This window comes from Zonotrichia albicollis, chromosome 8 (genome assembly GCF_047830755.1).
Source record: "Zonotrichia albicollis isolate bZonAlb1 chromosome 8, bZonAlb1.hap1, whole genome shotgun sequence".
In the NCBI taxonomy this organism is placed as follows: Eukaryota; Metazoa; Chordata; class Aves; order Passeriformes; family Passerellidae; genus Zonotrichia; species Zonotrichia albicollis.
In genome coordinates, this window is record NC_133826.1 from 21,547,671 (window position 1) to 21,572,295 (window position 24,625).

General features: G+C 38.0%; 1 protein-coding gene across 5 annotated transcripts in view; it reads right to left on the reverse strand.

Annotated features, from left to right (window-relative positions):
• Window positions 1–327: 327 nt before the first annotated feature.
• The window catches only part of NR5A2 (nuclear receptor subfamily 5 group A member 2), an 87,546-nt gene continuing 63,248 nt past the window's right edge, over window positions 328–24,625 (reverse strand). For 4 of the 5 annotated variants that reach the window (XM_074546233.1, XM_074546231.1, XM_074546232.1 and 1 more), the window contains one exon: window positions 328–3,530. In XM_074546233.1, the coding sequence (XP_074402334.1) occupies window positions 3,283–3,530 (248 nt within the window). In that variant the 3' untranslated portion in view covers window positions 328–3,282. The remainder of the gene's footprint in view (window positions 3,531–24,625) is intronic. The other variant, XM_074546234.1, reaches the window with a different exon arrangement.

Consider the following 24,625-nt stretch of genomic DNA (forward strand, 5'->3'; position numbering starts at 1 on the left):
ACTCTTTGTGGGTACATGTAAAGTAGGATGAGATCAAAGGTACTAATTTGAAAGTATTAAGCAGTAAATTTCTTTCTGGTTAGAGATACAGCTTTTCTAAACTGTTTTAGCTGTATTTACTTGGCTTCAGCCTAGGCAATGTCCCAGTTGCTGTCTCAGCTTTTGAAGGTGCTGTTCTCTACACTTGTGTCTTCCACTTGTATCAAATTCTCTTTGGTGTTCATATTTGTCCTGCATTTTACTCTTTTCTTCTGAGTATCTGATTTTTGACTGATGCTTCATTTCAGTGGAATGGTGGTATTATAAAGACAATTATAAAGTAATCAGCACGGGCATATCAATATTTATTGAAATACTGAAAAAAATAATTCCATTGGTGATGAGAAACTCTTGGCAAGAACTGACATGACAATATGTATTTCACTGATACAGTAAGAGAACTTCAACTTCAACAAGTAACTCACTGCACATTCTAAGAGTTGCATGGATTTAAATCCAAGGCAGCTGCAGAACATCTGTAATACAAATAATCAGACTTTACAGATTGTCTGTTTACAAACACAGAACAACTATAATAAACCAGCCAAAGCTAAACCTTTTTGAATTTTAGTCTGCTTTTACTAATATATCCTGTAATCAATAAGGCAGTCAGAAGAAAATGCTTGGTTGCAAAGTAGTTAACAATTAACGTGAGTGGGTTCTTTTCGTGGTTTGTTTTTTGTTTTGTTTTGTTTGTGTACTTCGGGCAATACGATGGGATTCTTGGAACCCCGCATGGGGGCAAATATATGTTCAATTATCTGAGAGCATTTTCATGAACCTAAATTGTTCCTTTCTTCTACATTCTTATTTTAATTCTTCTGTCCTGTATATGGATAATGGTGCTATGAATATTTACCAATAGTTTTTCAGCGTTTTCCTTAATATTCAGTGAAGTTCACTGTAGCATTTCAACAGGAAAAAAAAGAGAAAATACAGAATGCAAACACTTGAATTAATGCTTTGCTTTTCTTTCTGAAAGGAAAGAATGACCACACTTATCTTGTTCGTGTATTTCACAGCCATGTCAATCTTTACTATTCTGTTAATTTCGTTTGTTTGAGGGAGAGCACTGGTATTTAAGTAATGTTTCTGTCTGCCTTGGGGGATGCTGAGGGGCTGAGCTTGGTTTGCTCCAGGTCTGTAGGACAGTGTGTGTGTGCTGTGGTACAAGACAGGCATGTAGGAGTTGCAGACGCTTGGCTTTGCTGTGTTGGTACCCTATGCATGGACAGAATATTAGAGCTGATTAATACAGGCAGTTAAATAGTGTGCTTCGTACTAATGCAGATGTAATAACTGATGTCTTTGGTATACAATGGATGAATGGTTGGACAAAAGTGAGAGAAATGCACCTTTTCAAGTTCACATGAAACAGAAAAAGTTACAACTCACATAATTTACAATAGATTTAAATAAACTACATTCAGGATTATGAAGATTTACAGACATTTAATCAAGTGAATGATTTTAATTTGTAAAGACCCTTCTGTGTCCCTGAACTATGTTCCACTAACTTGAAGACATGCTACAGTAAACACATATATTTGGCTTCTTCATTCTGGCTATATCTTATATAAAGATGAAACCAAAGAACAATAAATTAGCATCATAATTGTCTACCGTGAAAACTATCATATACAATATAAATAAACTATTCAAAAGCCAGCAATCTTCATGAAAAAAAATTAAAGTATTAGGATTTTATACAGTTTCTACAAGTGATTGTGCAGCCAATAATCTCAAAAATTAAAATAAAAATGAAATACCCCTATTGATTTTAGTGTCTCACGACATACAGTAATTAAGTACTGGTAAAATAATTACCAATTTAAAAGAAATAATAAGGAAATCACTGCTCTGCAATTTTATCACAGTTTTTCCCCACAGGACCTAAAGAATGTAAACACTATGTTTTTGTTAATGCTAGAGATTAATACTTTATTTTGAAATGTATGTTGATCTACACCTGCGCAGTTACCTTTAAGGGTAATGAAATAAGGCAAGACTTATAAATGTGGCACTACATGTTAATACTGATATCTTCATTTGGACAGAGAGAGAAATGTTTGTTCTTTTCTAATATTTGTTCTGCAGCAGACTTTGGCCTACATAGACACAGCAGTATCACTCTTCTTTCTTTGCGTAAAATAGGTATATTACCTAACTTTGAAAACAGGAAGTTTCATTAGATATTGGATGTTTGAGCTGAAATTTAGTTTCCAAATGACTGGCAATTTTAAAGATAATTTCTTAATAAGCTCCCTGGCATCATCCAGTTGTACAATTCACTTGTCACTTCTTTTATTACAAAATTCTTTTAAAAATTTATTTTTAGTTTTTTAACACCAGCATTTGGTGTTCTTATTTCTGTTTTCTTGTCAAAGAAAGTGTTGTTTGGGATGGCTGAAATATCTCTATTTTCTTTATTTGGAAACAACCATGAATATATAGTGGAGCCATCTTGAGTATGCAGTTGAATTGACTAATTTATTTTGGAATATTTCCTTAGCTGCTTAACAGCTATCTGATAAGAGCAGTAGAAGAGGGATACTGCCTGGTAGAACGACATGAACACGTGACAATACAAACTTCAGAGCACAGTTAAGAATGCCAAGCTAACTGGATTCCAGACTCTTCCTAGGAGCGTTTTGCAGGCCCCACAGGCAGGCCCAGCCTCGGAGGGTTTGGTGGCCACAGCACTTGGCCTAGGCCAGCTCTCTCTTACAGCTTGTTCAATGGATGCCACATCATTTAGCACAGAAGAAGTAAGTGTTGGGTCCCTGTAAGGATGACAGAAGATGCTGTAGATGCAGTTTTGCATCTGTTGTAACTGTTTTACGAGTCCTTCTATGCAGTGAAGGAATTTAGTGCACTCCAATTCCCCACCATCTTAGCTCAATAATACAGATCAGGTTTTTTTTCACCTAGGTTTCTTCATGTTGGCAATCAGCAGAGTTAAATATACAACGATCATTCTGTCCTTTTTCTTGTTGACATTGGTGATGGTATCCACCTGCTAAGTTCACTCCAGTATAAAGTCCTATATAGATTCCTTTGGGGATGTGTAGCATATGATTCACAGTTTGCAATACAAATACCCTGATACATCACTTATTTACTATTAGTATTTGATTATTACACCATTTTGCAAAGTCTTAAAACCACGTTTTAATTAGTGTTGCTTGGAGCAGTTCAGAATAATTTCTTTTCCTTGAAAGCAGAAGCTCTAATGGGTATAATTTATGCTCTCTTTGCATGCAGCATCTCAATGAGAAGGTTATTACATGGCACATCCCCGTTCAGGTGTTTGTAGTAGAGGTATTCTTCGGCCTGCATACTGATGGCCCGGATTTCTGGTAGTCGCAGGAGAAGCTGCCCAAATTTGTCTGTTTGCTGTGGATAATTACACATGGTGTAGTCCAGCAGAGCAGCATTCACTTGTTCCTGAACACCTTCCACAAGCTGGAAGTTCTCGAGGTTTTTGACATCTGAATGATAATAAAAAAAAAAGACAGAAAAAAACCCAGGTAACAATTCAGTTGCATTTTAATTCGTGTTTATGAAGTCAGTGTTTCACTAAATGGATGTATTTTTTTGCCTCCTGACAAAAGCATACTTTACAAGCTGCTGAATATTCAGTGAACTCTTTTGCCAACTTTCCTGGGAAAATGATCACAAAAGAGCTTTAGTGGAGAGTCTTGTTGAAATTCTGCATATACCTCAAATCAATTAGACACCAATGGAGTCTGAGCAAGGTCAGCTCTTTTCATAGCTAACAAAAAGAAAGGTTGAGGATTCCTAAAGTAGAAGACCATAATATATTGCTAGCAAATGAGTCCCAAGAGGAAGCCCTATCTTTAACCTACTATGTTACACAATTCATATAATTCTGTATTAATTTTTCTGACCCAAGGTGAAATCTGTGTCCAGGGTATGATGTAGTTAATTCTAATAAAAAGTGACAGTGCTCTTGTTTCTGTTTGACATTTTCAAAATGATTCTGAAAGCCTTTGACTTGTCTAGCCTATGTTAATGAACCATCTGGTACACTCCAGTGACTGCCAAAATAATATTCCCTTCTAGAAACTCTCTAAAATATATATTTCACTGACTAATGATCTTTATAAAATGAAATCATTGTCCTTTGGGTAGAATACTAGATAAGAATGGTGCCCTTTAACCTGCATATGGTATCTGAAATCCAACACTGATTTTTTTTTTTTCTGGTATTGGACAACAGGGCATTTACATCAGCACGGCAGGTACAGTTTGTTCACTCTGCCTCTGTTTGATCATCTTCTGTTCCTATGCAGCAAGTTCAAGCTCTGGAAATGCTGGTCAGAGATAAATGCCAGTATATTATCTCCTCATTGTTTGCTCCCCTGTGTAAAAACCACTCAGATGAAATTGTCTTTTAACATGTCTGGTGAATGCAGAAGTTATTCTAAAGCTTGCAAATTAGAGTGCTGCTCTAATGCAGGAAGAGGGAGCTGATTAGAGAGCACTTGCTGGGAGAGCTTGTTTTGGTTGTGTTTGATCATTTTTACCATCAGTAGAGTACTGCAGCACTTTCTTGTGAGGCTAGAGCATGGTGCTACTGGGCACAACTCTGCTGCTTATTCACTTTGTATAAAGACAAATCTGTTCATCTGTGGATATTTTTGGAGCACAGGAGATGGAGAATTTTGGAGAATTTGGTTCATTGTAAATGCCAGCCTCTGATTGTGGGGAAATGAGTGTTTTCCTTTGCAAAACAGGAACACACATTGGTCACCCGCTCCATCGGGAGCCTGGGCGCCTGTGTAAATTGGGTCTTACTGCAGCTTTTCCTAGAAGTGCTTTAAAGAGAGCAAATATTGGTTTCTGCACATAACTTTGTGCTGGAACATGAGGGAAATGGTTGGAGGAGAAAAACATTGTCTTTAGAACAAGAGAATAGGAAAGATGCCAAGGGTCCCGGTGGCAGCCCGTGGCAGCACACAGAGCCTCCCGAGCCGAGTTCCAGGCTGTTGAGCAGGAGCCCCTCTGGAATGTGCTGGCTGCCAGCTGCACACTGGATTCCCTCTTGCATGAACCGGGGCCAGTGCTTCCTGCTGGGCTTGTTATTGCCTGCCTCTTTCCTGTCCCAGTTTCACTGTGGAAATGAAGCCAGTGACTCCTGGATTTGTGCTGCTTGGTTGGGAACTGGGGTCATAACATCCACCAGTTAGTTGACTTAAGGAACTTGCCAGTAATACTGAAATTGTGATGGCTGTCCAGCAAGAATCATCTGAACTTTACATTATCCCTAGTGAAGAGGACTGGAAACTTCAAAGCTGCTGTGCCTGGTCCCTTAGCTATTCAAACTCATTTATCCAAAGTCTTTTTGCCAGTGTCTCTAGAGATCTCTGGATAATCATGTTTTCCTGTACTACACTGGACATGTTCTCATATAAAATATAGCTGTTTATTATTTTATGTACCTACAGAAAACTCCCAAGGTATTTTATAGCTAGTGTAACCTGGTTTAAAAATTGGGTGTTCTAAGCATATTTTTATAAAGCTAAAAAAGAAACAGTATCACCTATCACAATTAGCTTAAATAGGTTGTTTCAGATGCAAAATGTAGTCATGAATGAATTGCTAGAACATAAAAACTCCCACAGAATACAGGGACTATGCTAGAGATTAAACTGTTTACTGATTAAACTGAAACAGCAAATATATGATGATTTCAGAACCAGTATTTAGAACTTTTTTCCTCTGTAAAAATAATTTTAAAAGTCAGGAAGTTTTACAAACTGTTATCTGATTCAACCCCCTTTAAATTCAAAGGGTATCTTTCTGTTACTCTCTGTCTATTTTGAGCCGTACTGTGTATGAGATTGTGCTGTTTTCTTGGAAAACCAGGTTCATTATTATTTTTACCCCCTGTTTAGATGTTATTGCGTGGATTATATATTTATTGAAAAATCACAAGATAAATTTTTACAGAGATAAAGAAGAAACAAAATCTGATAATTGCAAACTTTTAATATTTTTCTACAAAAGCAGCAAGTTTAATATGTGTTTTAGAGACACTTATTCTTCTGTTTTTAGCTGAATTGATGCTATACTCCAAGACAAGAGGAGACATATTTTATGTATTATATATTACCCCCAAGCCCAGGATCAGCGGCTTTTGGCAGTGGGTGCATGGGTGCAGTGTGAGGTGCTCCTGTACCCCTGTCAGCTCTGTGGCCTCAGGGAGTCCCATGAGCATTGCAGAACTGCAGGGGAAGGTCTGTGCTGGTCTTTTTCCTCATCTTGGGACAGTTCCTTCAATGTGGCAAAATAAGCACTGCAGCCAAGATTTAGAAACAAGTCCAGTTTATAATAACAGTAAACAAAAGTAGTTCTGGGCTCCTGTGCCACATTCAGCCCGGATAAGTACTTTTAATGTCTTTCCTCTAAACAAGTTCTTGCTATTTGTGGTGAGGCTCAGTGCTTGTAAACAAGATGTTATTAGTTAACCAGGGGAAATATGTAGATTTTCCTGAATTTCTATACTGAATCAGGGACAGTCCAAGTAATCACAATTTAGGACACCACTACATAATTCATTTGTGTGTAGATGTCTTCAGGACTGCAATTACAATAGTAGGGACATAGGGGCAACCTGATTTGGGGTGAGTCTCTGTGAAGTTGTGAAGTGACCAAGATCTCTGCATAAGACTTTTGATGTCTGTTCTTATCTCATATTCAAGTGAATGCTGCAGTAAACCAAATGATACAATCTGAACAGAGAGAAGTCAAAGGATATGTGCTGAGAGCACTGTGTAAAACTCCACTGTCATCTCCCAAGCTCTCCTGGGATACTTATATGTTGTCAGAAATAGGTTGCTGAACCCATAATTGCAATAAAAAGTATATGGGTTTTTTTTGAGAGAGAATCATAAACTGTTAAGATGAGTAATAACAAAGGAAAACATGTGAATATTAAGTTATTTCCAGTACCTTCAAATTATGCAGCTAGAACAAGAAATGGTACTGTTTTCACTGGTGGTACTTAGTGTTGGTTGGCAGTGATACAAATAATAATGTTGGGGTTTAAGTAGATGGTGTTCCTGTGGTTTGAGTTTGGTTTTGTGCTTGGTGTTTATTATGGAACTCTGGCCAAACAGATTTGGTTTTGCAAGTATTTCCTTAGACTGCTGAGGAGTTAACTTGGTGAGACACCAAGCAATGCTGGTGTAGCTGCTGAAGGCAGTCAGTACAATGAGCGTGAAATCTGCTACTGATGTGTACAGCACGACATCCCTTATCCTTTCACATAATTCCTCATCCCTGTTATATATCTTTTTTAAACTGGAATGTCTCTTATCGATCTTTACATCGGTTAGTAACAATTTAAAGTACACATGTTTAAGCTTAATGCAAGAAATCATTTTCTGAAGTTTAGATGCTTGTAAATTAAATGAGTAGGAGTAGGTCCCCCCCTCCCACCCACACACCCTTTAAATCCTAGCAGCTAGAAAAAGTGTTTTGTGTTGCTACAGTAAGTATCAGTCTCTTAGCTCTTCTACTTTATTCACTCAGGGACTAATTACCAACTTTTTACATGAAACAGCCTTACTGTGAGCTCACAGTGGGGCGCGCATCTTTTTCTATCCTTATTGAAAAGTAAACCCTTAGGTCTTCTGGAATATATTATATGTTTTACAAGAAATAGCAATTGCTTTTCTGTCAAACAAAGAATTTTTGTTCTCTATAGCTTACTTTTGACGATTAAGACAAAAACAGTATTATAGTGTGTCAGGATCTGCTCTGCAGTCACAGTGAAGATCTGCCAGTATTCCCAGATTTCCCCATTTTGATTATTTTCCACATCTGCCATAAAACCGTGCGTTAAGCTGAAACTGCACACAACATTCAGCCCAGGGAGAACACTTTTGCATATTTTCCCCCAAAATGGGTCTGGTCTTTAGAGGGGAAAAATATTTAGGTTTCAGAGAGATTTTCTCCCTCATATTCCAGACATGAAATACTGAAAATTTTGGGATGTACTAATCTATAGAGAGTTTCCTTTGGTCTGGGAATTTTAAAAAGAAAAATGAAACAGAATGAGAGATTTAACTTTGAAAAACAGTAACTCCTTGGGAGCACTAAATATTTCCCAGAGAAAGCTGGTTAAATTTTACTGCTCATGTCTTTTATTCAATGCTGTTTCTACATGAAGCAATGAAGAGGTGTGAACACAGCTCATTTGCCTCTTTGCGTTTTGCACCATGGCAAGGACAAAATAAGATTTTGGGTTTCTCCATGGGAAAGAGGATTTCTCCGTTTCACAAGGCTGCTTCCAGTCTCATGGATACTCCGGGCACTAGGGCTTGTTACCAGCCCTGGCCTGAGCTTCCTCACCCGAGGGGGCTGATGAGCCCCATCATTTAAGGGCTTTATTGAAACCCAATGCCTCTAACACTTAGCAGCTCTTTGCAAGGAGTGATTGGCTCATTGATAAACTGTTACATCTTCCAAACTCTGCTGAGGCTGGTTTTGGCCAGGATGGCCTTCAGGCTTGCCTTCTGAGGGGTTTGCCTGGTTCTTTCCAGCCATGCTGCACGGCTTGAGAAGCAGCTTGGCCTCTGCCTAGAAACATTCTGTCTTATCAGGGACAGCAACACTATACCTCCTCACGTGGCTGGGGCTCTCATCAGGGCCTTTTGGGCGAGGCCAATTCTCATGTGAGCTTGAGGATGGAATATGTTAGTTCTGATGAAGATTTTTACCCCAAAATAGTTCAAAGAAGGGGAGTTAACCAGGACTGAGGTGATGTTAACAAATTCCCTCTATTTGAACAGTTTTGTACTAATTTTTCCTACTTTCTGCTAGCCCTGCAAAGTCTGTGCATTATAGGACTTAAAACACAGGTAGATTTTTGACATGTGGCAAACAGTTTTTTGAAGGCAAGTGTATTAATGGTTGATAAAGTGCCAATCTCTGAAAATTACCCACAATTCTCCTTCACTGAAACTAAGGGCAACAGCAGCAGTTCCATATAGCACATCTGTCATGAAGGCAGATGCATGCCATTCTATAGCTAAGCCTTCTTGACAGACAAAATGCTGTAATGAAGGAAGATTTATGGTAAAGAGAAGCTCCTTACTACAAAATTCCCCTCAATTTTATTACAGCAGGACTGTGCTGAATATTATTCACTTAGAAGTCATGGGAAACAATTCTTGATAGATGTTTTTTAATCAGTGATAAGCTGCATATATTTAGCACTTTCCAAACCTTGAAAAACCTCTACAGTGTAAAACAAAAAGCACTTTTCTTAAGACTCCCAAGTCCAAACTGAATGTGTAGAAAACTTCCTGTCTTTATGATTCTTTTTTGGCAGTGGCTAAGCTGTCTGTAACAGTGCAGCAGTCGATCTCTGACTATTTATTAGGGTCATAAAGTAATTTTCATTTTCAGTTGAACGTAACATCTGATAAAGGGCACATTGTTTTGAAAATCTTAATTAAATTCTTCTATAGCAGAATGTTTCATTCATGCCCAAGTATTGGGCAAGATTGTATATATTTTTAAAGTGAGAACAAGATACTTGGGAGAACAAGCTGCAATTCCTAGTCTGGATCCTATTTCCCTCCCTCAGTTTTCAATCTTGACGGACTTCTGTTTTCTTTCAGAAGAACTCAGACTCAACTGAAACATTTTCATATTGCTTTATAGTGGTAGGCTTCTTTCTAATGCTATTTAAAATATTGACACCTATTCTTTTGTTCTAAAAAGATTGTAAAATGATGGATTCTTACTGAGAAGCTCCTGATGTCTGTTAAAAGCCATGCTTATTGATTTTGTGAGTAATTTTATAATTGCTTTTGGCACTGTTAGCTCTGCAATGGGAAGAGAGACATGGGGCAAAAAAGGTGGATTCCTCTGCTTTTGCCAATGTGGAAGTAGGTTACTACATTTCAGTTGTTTCTTTTCTTACAGTACCAGTAAAGACAAAGGGCAAAGCTTAATTTGATTTCTTGAATCTTTATGACTGGTGTAATTACTGAGTCATCACTCAGGAAAATAAAACAGCTTGACTTTCAGCAGCTCAGGCTGCATGTACTCTCTTGGAAGTTAAACAAACAAAATCTCCACTCACTTCTTGTCCTGACACCCCAGGAACAAACATCCTTATTACTTGCACATGATGCATACGTGATACTGTGGCCATTGAAACACAATAAAACAAGATCCTGCCAAGCCTCTGATGGAAGAGTTGCTCACAGATCCTGTCCCAAATTCCACAGCCAGCTACACCCTTAAATACAAAGTCCAGCATTTCTCACTGCAGCTTGGGAGGAAAAAATATATCCAGGTACAGCCACAAAGCCAGGGGTGGTAGATCCACAAGCCAGGGGTATGGGGAACCAGTGGGGATGAAACTGTGCCCCAGCCCAGGAGATGTGGGGACAGAACACAACACCAAACAGTGGTTCCACTGCTGGCATTTCAGCTTTGCCATGCTTAAACTCCACTACCACCTCACTTTGTTTCACTTTCCAAAGCTCCCTCCCTGCCTGCAGTTCTGCCCCTGCTGGAGTCCCAGCCTGGCTCCTGCCCTGTGGGTCAGCAGTGAAACGTTTCTTGTCTCTTGCTCATCTGGGACTGAGGGCAGCCCATCCATGGCCCAAAGGTTTATTCTGTAGGTATTTTAGTCCATGCTTCAGCATTCACTGATAGGATTATGTTCCATATAAAAGAGTAGCTGCTGCTTTCTTTGAAGACATGACAGAAGAACAGGAGTTTGGAGAGCAGTTGCTGTGTTGTGTCTTCAAGGAAATCCTCAAATAACTGGAGTCTCTCACCATGCCAATGGGTGATCTCTGGTATTGCTTGCTACAGGCTGTTCTCAGTGAAAGTGTGCTTCAGTCTTTAGGTTGAAGCTCTGCTGGCGCATTGGAAAAATTAACCCCATGTGATAAAGCCCAAGTTTCCTGCCTGCCTTTGTAGGCTGGTGGAAAGGGGACCTGCCTGGGCTGATGTGGCTTTCTGGTTCCTGCTTCTGGGCTTGTTTGTATATTTGATCTAGTGACCGCTTAAGGTAAATGACAGATCAATTCTAGAAAAAAATGTCTCAATCTAAATCTCTCTTTTCTAGGAAAAAAAATCTGTAACCACTGTCTTGTGGAGGTATGGTCATATTTGTATGTGAGCACACATTGGTAAACTAGGGCAGAAATGATTTAGTGAAAGTCTCACTAGATAAACCAAGAAAGAAGGTGAGTCAAAACTCATTCTTTTTCTGAACTACTCACCTCATTCCAGGGCCATAATATACGTTTAGGCAATAAATGTTTTTGTCTTTGAATATTCAGTTAGAATGAGCATTGGTAACAAAGCTACTGTGCTAATTATCCTATCACCAAGCTTTTTATATATATATGTTTACATACAGGCAAATCTGTCAGAGCAGTAGTATCACAGTATCAAATTTCATAAAGGCAGAAATTAGTTTTCTGATGAGCTAAAAAATGAGACTAAGTAGGAAATTTATTGAACCAAAGAGTTTCCCCAGTTAATTTCTGCAACATCCTTTGAATCTTCAATAGCACACAGAGTTGTTGGTGTTTTAAGGGAATTATCTGTCAATGCCTGCAATTTGTAGGGTGTGAATAGTTTAAGAAGTCATAAATATTTATGAAGTTCCTGGGAATGATGATAGGACATCATACAAAGTCCTTGAAGTTACAAACTGAGGCAAAAAGGGTGTTATATGCAAATTGCAATAATAGTGTGATATAGTTTTAAGAAGACGAAAAACCAGTCTATTATTTAGGTGAGAAGAAGCAGAATATTTAGAAAATAAGGAATTAAAATTTTTGAGAAATTTGCTTTTACCTAGAAAAATTTTGCTCTGCTTTTGCCTAGACATTTGTAACTTTTCTGAATGTTTGCCTTTATTGGTTCATGAGAAGCTGGCACATTATCTGTCTTTTCCCTTTCTATCCCTCTCTTGCTACTCAAGTACTGTTTAAAATAGGAATAATGGAACAGATTAATCTTGGAGGTACTTATGCTGCTGCCACTGGAAGTTGACCAAGGGGTGATATAGTCCAAAAAGAAGAAATATAAATATTCTCTGGAAAAATATAGTGCATAAATTTCTACTGAGGTTAAAACACAGAAATGCAGCTGCCACTGAAACCCTTTTGAGTATCAGGCTCTATCCTTTTATAAAGCCCATCTGTCTCTGCAGATTATAAAAAATGCATGATCATAAAAAGCAGTACTCCTTAGGGGAAAAATCTCTCTGTACTAATCTTGTAGTCACTTCACAAAACAGTTTTTAATCCCAAATTTGCATTAGATTTTCAGTCAGGAACTTTTGTGGTTTTTGCAAAGTTTTCCTATTCCATTAGAATAAGATATGAGGTACAGTTTGTTCAGGTGGCAAGTCCAGACTATGAATAAACCAACGTTATCATATGAAAGAGAATTAAACAGGCAGATCCAAGTGGGGATATATTAAGCCAAATTTAAGCTCCAGTAGTTGAATTTAGCCTGTACTAGATGTCTGGTTTGCCTCAGGATATATTCAGCTTTCCAGCTAATCGACTGAGGAAAACTGCCTCAGGTATGATAAAATTTACAAGAGAGCTCAGTTGAATAGCTCTTGTTATAAATACTAGCTTAAAGGCATTCTTCTGGTCTTTGGGATCAGAACTGTATTTGCATTTCATTATTATATTTCAAACTTTTTCAACTTGGTTAAAAAATATTAGATCAGCCAGTTTGGATTATATCATTATAGTGATTTCCAGATAATGGTTGAACTTCATACCAGATTTTTATTACTGGGTGAATATTGTTTGGCTTTATTCTTTTGCTAAATCTAAATTCCCACAGGAGCAAAAATTATAATAATATATTCTCATTGAGAGAAGGAGAATTAAGCAAAGGTGTTTTAGTGATGTGCCAATCTAAGAGGTACAGCACTCTGCTATGATTTTCTGTCAACATAATTGACCAATAATTCAGAGTTTTAAGCCTCTTGCACTATTTTCAGACAAGGCTTAGTGTGAGAACTAATTGTCTTTTAGTCATTGATTTCAAAAACCTCTTTTTACCCTTTTCTGAGACTTTTCAAGACATGGCTTTACTAGTTCTGTGTGCCAATATTTGCACTAACAGTTTGAGGTTTTTTTCACTGAACCAATTGCATCACTGGAAGCTGATTCTAGTTTAGAAAGAACATGAAAAAGATAATCACCTCTGCCTGTGTAAGATACAGGAAGTGGAAATCAGTAACAGAACTATTTTCTTTTATAATTGTGCTGAGATAACATAAAATTAAATGCTTTTATTTATTTGCTCAGTACTGAAAGCACTACAGAAGAAACAAATACACGATGCCTGTTATCCAAACACTTGAATTCTGCTATTATTGAGAAGTGGACTCTCTTTTAGGCAGTTACAGTTATTTTCTATGTAAATGTAGCTGCAGACAGCTCACAAGACATTGATGGTACACTAAAGCTGGTGCTGTTTCAATCCCCTATCAAATTAGCACTGACAAAAAACCACACTGGCTTAGATGAAAAGAGCCAACAAGGTTGGTAATGTCATGTATGTACAGGAATGTACTAGTCACCAGATCACTGTCACACCTGACTGCAGCAGCCCATGAATTCGCTTAAATGTGCAAAGGAGTACTGCCAGTATTGCCTTTTGGACAATGAACCCTACCAGCAGAGAGAATTTTCTGCTGCACTATTTCAGAACATATTGTTTCTGACATTTGATCTGAGAGGGAGTTGCAAATTTCACTTTTTACTGTCCCAGATGTCTGAGTTTAGTTGCAGAAATGGTTTGGCAAATGGGACGACAGAAGCCCAAATAGGGACACCTCCAACTATGCTGCAAGTGTCAGTGCTGCCTGTAGGAAACACTGGAGAGGCACCCAGTGTGTGCTGATTATTTTTGCAAAGACTTAGATGTGCTCTTCATCCTTATTCCTTAAACTTTTAAACATACAGATATGAAAAGAAAAGCCCACTTGAAAGTCCCTCTGGCAGCATGGTTACTCATCAATCAAAGAGGGTAGGGAAGTGAGGAATAGAGCAAATACTCTTACACCTGCATTTCAAACATGCAGCTCTTAAGAGAGAGTTTTACTTTTCAGCTGCCTCTGATTTCTTGACAGGAAGTCCTGGTCAGAAAGGACTGGACACTCTCAGTGAGGGACTGCCTCAGCACATTTTTAACATTTCAATCGCTCAGTAAGAAACAGCAGCAGGAAAACTGCAGATTTGTGCTCACTGCTCAGCTCAGACTGAAATATTTTGGTCAGATATGGATGAGATGTTTCCACAGACAACATAGTCACAGGCTGAACAGGAGGAGCATGAATTATGGGGCTCCAGATCCACACTAGCCAAGAAAATGTGCTTTCCTGTAGCCTTGGAGCCATGGCAGACAGTGAGATAAGCATTTGGCAGGATACAATTGATGTGCATACACATGTGCATCCTCACGCTTTAGTTTCATGGAAATCCACAGGCTTTCAAATCTAAGGAACTGAGCATCAACCACTGCATTTAGAGCTGTAAATCACCATAGTCTCACAATGCCAAAGTTTCCACTAACTCCTGCAGCAGAGCTGCCCACCTGCCCTCAGGGGCTCCTGCCCAGTTGCTGGGGAAATGACCTGAAACGTTGAATGGCTTGGGCTCCTTCAAGGCAGTCCACTCACATGCTCACTGTTCTTGCCTCTCTTCATTTACATTTGCAAATTGGAAGTTAATTTGTTCCCAGAGGCGGGCAAGTATTTTTAAACCAAAAATCACCCTATCTTTTTGAAAACCACCTGTTGAAAAGCAACTCAGTGCTCTTCCTAGTGCACAGTCCTAGGAGCACCTCTGAGTGTGTGGTAACACTGTGTTGCCTCTTTCAACTCTATGCTATTCGTGTTTAACACAGAGGTTATTGGTCTGTTCACCAGTCAGCTTGCTTTGACTAATAAGATAGACTAGTTCAACAAAGATTAACACAATTCTTACTGCTTCTGTCCAACCAAGTTAAGCACAGCCCAGCAATTTATTTTGGTATTAATTTAATCTGTCAATTGTATTTAAAAAAATACGCAAATAAGAGTACAGGAAGTACAGATCAAGCCTGACACTTCAGGAAAAAAAATCACGTACTGGAAAACTTGACATAGAATCCAGTGGTGTCAAAAATCTTAGATATTTGTTGTTTTCAATTCAGACATTCTTCATTTAGACCAAAATAACAGACATCTGCAGTGCACCTTACTGCTGGTGACTATTTAGGAAGTAGGTGCTCTCACAGCATGGTACTCTTTATGTGCACAGTAATGAAAGTTCACTATTGATTTTTCTGTAGCTGCTTGTAACTATTATAGTTGATACATCAATAGAAAAGGAAAGCACAATGTTTCACAGGAGGCAGAAAATCAGAGAATACATGTTGCTGTGACAGTAAATCATGGCATAATCTCAAGAACTGATAGATGGTTACTGCTAACTTGAAACCCATGGCTTTGTCTGAAAAGACTAACCTATAATCGTCCAATATGTTCTAACAGACTGACTGCCCATAATAGTGGTAAAGGACACAACACAATGTTTCATTTCCAGAATAATGGTTTCCCCAAACCAGGTGGTTGTGGTGGAATTCATTTTGTGTGTTACCGCAAAGAAGGGAGAAAGAGTGGTGGGACTGCCATTTACACTAATAGTTACAGGTTGTAGGAAAAAGACTTTTTTTTTTTCAGAAAAGAGCACAGAAGGGTTTTGTTTAAAAAATAAAAGAGGAAGAGAAGTTGTCATTAATTTTTAACTTGCAAAAGTCTGCAGTTAGTTGAAAAGGAAATGCAAAAGAGCTGATTATTCTTGAGATCAAAATATTGGAGGTGTTTTGTCAAGAAAGGCAAATGCAGAGAAAATACATTTACTGTAGCTGTTTCCAGTTCCACAGTATCCTGACAGGGAGCCAAAGGCACGTAAGTAATGAAAGCTCTTTTAAGTGTCTGCTTCTCTCTGCTGCACTTTTGAGGGGCATAACAATCTTTGAATTTTACAGGATGCCTAGTGAATTTTTAACAGGAAAGTTCTTAATTGCTTTGTTCCCTCTTTACTCCCTGGCTCATCTCTGTAGCTTCATCTATGGTTTTAATTAATCGTGAGGCTCTTTTTTCCTGTCTCAAAACAGAAAGTGAGGAGGTGCCGCCCGTAAGAAGTGGCCAGCTGGAGCACAGTGTGCAGTCTGGATGACACTGCTCCCACAGTCACCTCTCACAATGTTCATCTCTGGAAGATATTTTCATTGTGCAGCATTGTTTTCCAGCACTTTTTTAGGGCATGTGAGTTTGATACCTGCCCTTTTCACCTTTGCTGGTGACTCCATTCTCTAAAGACAAATGTGTCCCAGATTGGATGGTCCTAGACCAGAGGAAAGGACTTTCTCAAGCTACCACCCATCCAACCTGCCTCAACCAGCCTTCAAGGACACCTGTACTGCTTAGGCTGTAGGTTTTTCCCTGGTGAAAGACTGGACAGTGTTGTCGGTCTTGTCCCAAGCAGTTTGCTGATCTCTGTTATAATTTTTGGCCTTGGGGAGGAAAGATACTGTTGTAATCTCCTTCCCCACTCTGTTGTTGAAATCTTTCTCTTTGCTGAGATGAGACTTTCCTTCACCTGGCAAGCAGAGATGTTGTGTAATATGTTTATAATACTCATCAAACCCTCCCAGTACTGAAGATGATATTAAATGTAGGATTTTCCTTTATAATTTTTGAATAAACCTATAAAGAAGACTCTTAAACTGCTCTTAGAGTGATGTGTAAATTAAATTTTTTCATGCCACATGGACTGTTTTGAGGTTTACTCTTTCAGTTTGTCCCATGCTAAATGGCTCTGCACAGGACCAGGGCAATACTAGGAGCTCCTGCTCTGAAAGGTTCATCCAGTCTTGGTAGCAGCATTGCCAGAACCCGAGGAATTGCAGTTTTCATTCCCCACCCCTTCCCTGCCAGCAGAAATCATCTGGGACAGACTCCAAGCCACAAGCTTGTGAAAGTGTTTCTGCACAGTCCCCTTCTGTCTCCCCATTCAAGATTCTGACTGTGTTCAAGGCTGGGCCATAAAGTTTGTTTCTGAATTTTCCTTCATTGTTTCATTCCTGTTTGCTTCTGTTTCCTCCCTTTCCACCTCTGACTTGGCTTTGATCACAGTTCTATGGTTTCTCCTTCCTTCCTGGCCTTTTCCCCCTATTTTCATGACTCCTATCTCAAGCCCTCCAGTCTCTCTCTGGTCCGCATCGCTGCTATCCCTTGTTTTCATCAATCACTCCTGGTTCCTGATCTGCCCAGATGTCCTCTTCTCTTCCACTCTTCTTCCATCCCTCTTGCAGAACCTTTTTCTCCCCTGGGATTTCTTTTCATTGTTGCTTTACAGCATTTCCCCTCTCTATTTTAATTCCCTTGTTCCTTTAGAGTATTTCACCTCTCTATTTTAATTCCCTCAGACATAGACTTTGCTTTTGTTTCTCATTCAGTGCTCAATCTTGCACAAGCAGCAAAGGGGCAGGACAAAGAGGGAAATTTGCTATAGTCTACAGTGCATCTCCAGTAAATGGCCAACATTACCCATGTATAAACTCAGGTAAGAGCCTCTGCAATGTATTTTTTAAACTATGAGGCAGTTTTCAGTCTATGTATTCTGGTTTTAAAAGTATTTAAAACCAGAATTTGTTTGTTGTCTGTTACTACTGCAAAGTTAATCTCATTCAGTGAAACATTTAAGCTTATGTTCAAATTAAGACTATAGGGTAGTATTACTGGCTCCAAGATTTAGGATATTCATTCACTTATCTGTATTTTAATATATAACCATTTATTCCCATGTTATGCTAATTGCTTGACTAAGAAAAGTAGTCACTGATGCTAAGGATTTCTGCCAACAGCAGCTGAAAAGATTCTATGTAAATACTGTATTTCCTTTGTTACCTATATAGTACATTTAAACTTGCAACTTAAATATCTAAAAATGGTAAGGAATTGTAAAAGTATTCCAAAAGTAGAGACACCTATAAATGTGGGTTACATGCAGGTAATTTTCTTCCTTAGAGGAGGTGTTTAAAAGCCATCCTTACTATTATTCTATAAATGTAATGGGGAAAAAGTGCAGAGCACACTGATTGGGCTATTCTGAAATCCCCACTGTCTCCACACAAAGGCAACCCTACAGAATACAAATATTGCTTGATACCCATGTTTCTAATTACTTGCAAGATTTGTATCTAACAAATATATGACCTAATTTTCTCTCAAGCATCTAATCCTATTGTTATTTCAAAACCTTGTTAAATATGCATTTTAGAAAAAAAGGACATGAAAAGAAAAAGTACTTGCGGAAGATGGTTAATCTTTTTTCCATGGCTTGCAGCTGTCAGACAAGCAGACAACATAACCAAGTAATGAACAGATTGAATCAAATTCATGCCTCAAATAATGCCATTGTACTCAACAGTTACATGAGGTATGAATTTGCAGCATTCATTGCATTTAATGAAATAAAATCAGGAACAAATCAACAGCAATTATTAACTTTCCTCTATAATTTAGTGTGGTTTATTCAAAAAGCTCAATCAGCCATGAAACAGAAGGCTTTCTCTGGGATTCCTGGAAGAATTTTATCATTCACTACTCCTACATGCAGGGCTGAGATGAATGATTAAAATTTTATTTATTAAAAAATATTGGTTTAATTTTGAATTGTTCCTCATAACTCCAGAATTTGTATTTTATTCCTTTTATATTACATGCTTTTTTTTTTCCAAAACCATTGATTGTAGATTTCATTAAGACAGGCAGCTGGAAGATAGACACTGTCCTAATTTCTTTCATACTGCCTGCACTTGTGTGCAACCTGCATAGGAGGATGGACTAAAACCTGCCAGCTCACTGAAATAATGTTCTTAGGAGCAAAACACTGTTTGTCAAAGTCATCACTGTATATATCTTTTAACATCTTAAAGAAATTTAGGGACTGATTTTTAATTGTTTGGCTTTGCTATGGGTTTTGACAGGTAAGAGAAATGAATATGTCATTCTTTTTGGTTTTTTCCATGAAGAAATAAAAGCCAAGGAAAAAAAAAACCCGAAAAAACCCCCAAACCTCACAACACTTTTTCCTGCATGCACTAAATACACTTCTAACATAGGCCCTCAAAAGATGAATTGTCAAAGTTTTAGACCCTGAAAATGCAGTAAGGAACTACTTTCATGCTAAGTCATTTCTAAAGGAAAGGATCCAATTTTCTCAAAATTTCATCAAGATATTTTAAATCAGATTAATTTTAAAATGTTGTTTGTTATAAAATCTGTAGAGATTTCAAACTGTATTGTTCCAGTCTGCATCTACTCTGCCAAGTATCTTTAATACTCTGGATTGCACCACTGTTTACAAAGATAGATAACTATTGCTTTTGTTTACCAGATTGCATAGCTGAGATATTATTTTAGAGACTTCAAAGTAATGGAGTGAGAAGCAGAATTAAAGACAAAAGGGTTGATTTCTCTGTTGAGCAATGCTGTATCCATGAAAGGGGAGCATCCCTCATGAGATTATTCTGAAATGAGGTTTTGTCCATATTCATTTGCTTTACTTTCCCAGAGGGTTAAAGTTTGCCTGAGATCCAGAGAAGAGTTAAATGTTCAGGAGCAGGCTGGCTGCTTAACTGTTCTGCTGGCCCTCATCGTCTCTAGCAAGACACGGATCTCTGGTTTCCAAGGCAGTGTGGAACACACAGCAGGGTGCTGGCAACTGTTCACATTAAAAGCTACCAAATTTGAATTTTTCAAATGCAGAAATATTTGTAAAACCTGAAATTAGAAGGCATGATAAATTTCAACTGCTTGACTATTTAGGGACCCCTATAATCATCATTATTACCTCTTTCAATCTTCTGCTCACTGCAATGGTTGGGCATCAAGTCTGTAACTTTTGACTGAGCTCTGTCATAATAATTTAGAGAAGCACCATCTTGACTTCAGATTTAAAGAAGCAGAACTTTCCTATATCCAGAGATGATATCTTCCAAAAGACAGTGATCCTCACCTTGAAATTTGTGTACTCCTAATGCAATTTATCCCAAACTGATATTACAGAGCTAATCCTTCAAATGCATTCTCACTGATTTCCGTGGGATGTGCACAGGGGACATTGTTTAGCTGATTAATTTTTTAACAGACACACGTTTCTTCAGCAGATCACATCTCAGTGCCCCAGCATTTCATCCTTTGGCAGTGGCAAACAGTGCCTATCTTCCTATCTCATTGCTTCCCTGTCTTGGCAACTTTCCTTTCCCTGCCACATTCACTTTGAAGGCCTTGTGGCTGTTCCTGCCTTACCTGTCATCAGTCATTCAGTGTCACAAGGTCACCTCCTGCCCTGGACTTGCCTGGAATGCCACCTCCATTTCCCACCCACCACCTTTCCAGACCAAGTCCTTTTCCACTTTCTCCTTTCTGCCTCTCAGGCTTAATATGCCAGATCTATTTATTCACCTTCTTCATTCTCTTTCAAAACTTTTTGTAGTGACATCTGAGGGAAGCCTGGGCTGGGTGTGCTGGGATTGTGCCTGTGATCCCTGCATTGTGTGCCAGTCAACACCTGTTCATCAGCACATATGGAGACTGCATACTTTAAAGGAGCATTTAAAAATGTCACCTGCCATTAAGGATTCCTCATCATAAAATTAGGAAATGTTCCTATTACTAAGTTTGCCACAGTGAAAGGATCATCCTAGCAAGATGTCTCATTCTCCATTTTTTTGGGTTCACTCCCAGGCACTCTGCATGTAAGAGAATAATTTTAAAAAGTCTATTTGAAATGATGAAAAAAACCCAATCAGAATCCAAGGGAGCAATTTTTTTTTCAGAAATTGGTATGTGGAAAAAAGTACTTAAATAAATCTTGATTTTATCTATTAGTTAGTTGTCAGCTAATAATAAATTATGTTTAGTTCTTCCCTTGTTATAAATACATATTGATTAGCTTTAAACTCTGAAGTTCAGAATGAGTTATATCTGGTCATTTCTAAACTGCTCTCTTCACTAAGAAAAATACCCCCAACACCTATTATACTGCACTTAATTAAGACAAGCATCAGCTTTATGTCCTTTATTTGCTTCTGCCAAGTCTCTCTGGTATAAATATTGAGCAGTTGCAACTCTGGAATACTAATCGGTCCTTCCTGAATTCCAAATGATTCCATAAAGTTTAGGAAGTGTTTCTCTGCCAGTATTAGCCTCCAGTACATACTCTGGGTGGACATGAGGGTTGAGACAGCCTGAATCAGACAGGTATGCAGTAAGTATTTTTCTAAATTCAGATGTAATGTGGGGAAGCCTGAAAGCTGTGCCAGAGTGCTCTCCAGAACCCCTCAACTGCTGGTTTCTTGGTATTTACCAGGCATTCTGTTTGGGTAGCAGAATGGGTGAATCTAAGAAAACTTCCAATGGTTAAAATAAAACTGCCTCATTATTACAGCCCAACTAAATACGTGTTTTATAAACAGCACATATATAACAAGACCTATGGAGGTCTAACAAGACCTAACTATTTAACTAAAAATAGTTGTGTATTTACAAACTCCCAAAGTAAAAACAGCCAGAGTGACCGCTTTGGAGAAGGCATTAAAGCCTAAGTACTGTTTGTCCCTGTGAGAGAGAAGTCATCTGTAATGACAAGTCCATGCCTGGATAAGCTCTCCATTAGTGACTTGTACTGGCTTGCCAAGGAAGACTGTCATGTAATGCTTCCCACTTCAAATTCACACCACCTACTTCATCTTTAATTCAATCAATACCTAAATGCAAAATTTACCAGGTTATATCTTTATATCTGTTGCACACTTAGTTATCTATAATTCTGCATTAATTGATTCTTATCTAATTTTTTGGGTCTTCTTTCCTGTTTTCCTTTTGGTTTGATAAAACCCCTGCCTCACTAATTCCTTCATTTCATCCTCCTATTATATTTGTTTGTGTGTTCTTAACTATTGTAATTAGTAGAAAAATTTAGTCCATATTCCCTGTTATATTACCTCCAGCTGATGCTTATTCTCTTATTTTCCTGTCTGCATAAGTATGATATTAAACCTTCAGCAAGGGTTATGGAAGTAAAAGTATTGACAACCTCATGTTTCATCTTAGTTTGCTGCTGTATTTTTTTAATCTTTTCTGTGTATTTAGACTGGAAGCTCCCTGAGGCAGAGATTCTGCTGGTCTGTGAATCTAATAGAACAATGACTAGAAAAATGATGTTACATAAAGGACATTAAAAAGTGCAACAGTTATTTTTTTTTCAGTTGCAGATTGCTGTGTAACTGCATTGATGTGAGTTGCTGCACCAGGTGGAATGGAGCACAGGCAGGCTGTGTGTGTTTGAAGGGAACACCCTCTAGACTTGTGAGTGCTGGGGGCAGAGTCTGCCTTGAAGAAGCTTCATTTCAGCCTTTTTCATCTGCATTAGGATCTTAACAGGCACATTTATTTTCCATATGTGCAAATGTTGGGGCCTAGGACTTCAAATACCTCCTCCCATCTCAGCTCTGACACTTTACAGAGACTAAAAGCAAGGAAAGATTCCTTTTCTAATATTCCTCTTAACTTGCTAATATTCCTCCCATTTAAACAGAAATGAGAACAGTGTTGCAGATCTAGATGAACTTCTGCTGAATTTTCTGACTAAGTAAGACTGTGGTTTGTTAAAAACCTGAGTTCTTTTTTGCTAGGTTTTTTTTTCTGTTGCTTAAGCAAGAGCCCATTGTTTGATGTCCACCACAATTAAATGTTTATCATTTGTACTGGACCCTCGTGTCTCATGTTAAGTGGGATGTAAGATCAATAGTGGCTCTGCAATTATTTATCCATTGATAAAGCCTCCATTTCTCAAATGAAGTGCATTTGTCTGTGTCCTGACAGTGATAAGGGAGCAGTACCAGTCAGCTGCTGCCCAGTCCAGCACTGAGCTCTACAACCAACAGGTGCCTAGACATGGATCAAACTATGTCGAACTTTTTCTTGCTGACATTTCACTTTACCAACTGCTCTGATGGGAGTTTGAAAAATCATCCTTGCTGAGTTCACATAATAAAAACTAGCAGGACAAATGGGAAGTTTTGCTAAAGAGAAAACAATTTTAGGTTAAATGACCAATCCATAAAGCTACTGGACGATAGAATGAAGATGACGGAAAACATTCCATTTAAGGTACTAATTTGGTTCTTCAAGCATCATTTAAATTTAGTAATTTGTCAAATTTAATTGATGAAAATTTCTTTTGAATTTTTTTTTGTGATAGGAAGCAAATTTTGACTCCAATAAAAAAAAAGTGAAATTCTCTTGGCTTTAATAAGGTCAAAATTGCATCTTCCAGTGGAGCATATGAATCTATTTCAGCCCCAGAATTAGGCAATTCAACAGCACATGTGGGGCAATTTGTATGCTTTTTAAAATTTGTTTTATTTCTAATTCTGATTTATGACCAGGAAAGAAAGGCATTTCCCAACTAATGTCAAATTGGTAATGAAAATTCAAAGAGCTTGATAAACTGACACATTTGCTTTTGTTATCCATAATGTGTCTTGATTCAAGCCAGCAGTAATTAAAGACAAATAATTCGTATTTCGTTTGTGGTGTACTTTTTGATAATGTGTACAGTGGGCTGTACTGGTTATATGCTATAGAAAAATTAGGTGCATTTTTACTCGGGACTAGGGTAAACAATTCACATTATCCTCAATTTAGCCAACTTTCAGAAAGCTAGAAATGTTTATTGTATTTGGTAGTAAGTCTGATAAACAGAACTGTGTGATCAGCATTTTTCTCAGATGTTTGCATTCCATGTGTTGGACATGAGCTCATCAAGTAGTGTTAAAAGTAGATTTAACACTCAAGTCAGTCAAAGATTTCCTTATTTTTTCTGATTTTAGCAATTTCTGCCTGGCTACTAACTTCCCATCAATAGTGTGACTACGGTTGCTGCATTATCGTATCCATGTTGGTTCTTCTTCTTTGGAGGAAACCTGTCCAATGCAACTAAGAAGTCAAGAAATCCATACTTGCATGTCTCTTGAGCTGCTGGGGTTTTTTTGGGTTTCTTTTTTCCTTTTTTTTTTTTTTTTTTCTTTTTATCAACCTATCTTTAGGCTGCAAAAACAATTGGCAGACATACCTGAGTTAAATTTTGGTTTGACATATTGATAACTTCACTCCCTAAGGTGGAATTAAGGGGAGAATATCTCTATATGTGAAATCACAGAGATGATGCCCCAGAAAAAAGACTTTCATTGGAGTTTGCAAATATAGCGTCAACATCAAAGAAGTGTTGGCAAGGGGAACTGCTATCAAAGACTTTTATGTACACAGAGGTAAGAACTAGCTACCTGTAAAGACATTTGCTTTTTACAGCTGAGAGAGGGAATTTAAAAAATATGTAGTTCTTCATATTTAACTATTCTATAGCACTGAACTAAAGAGACATCACACTTAAGAGACTATTTACCAAACTACTCTGGCATATTGAATAATTGC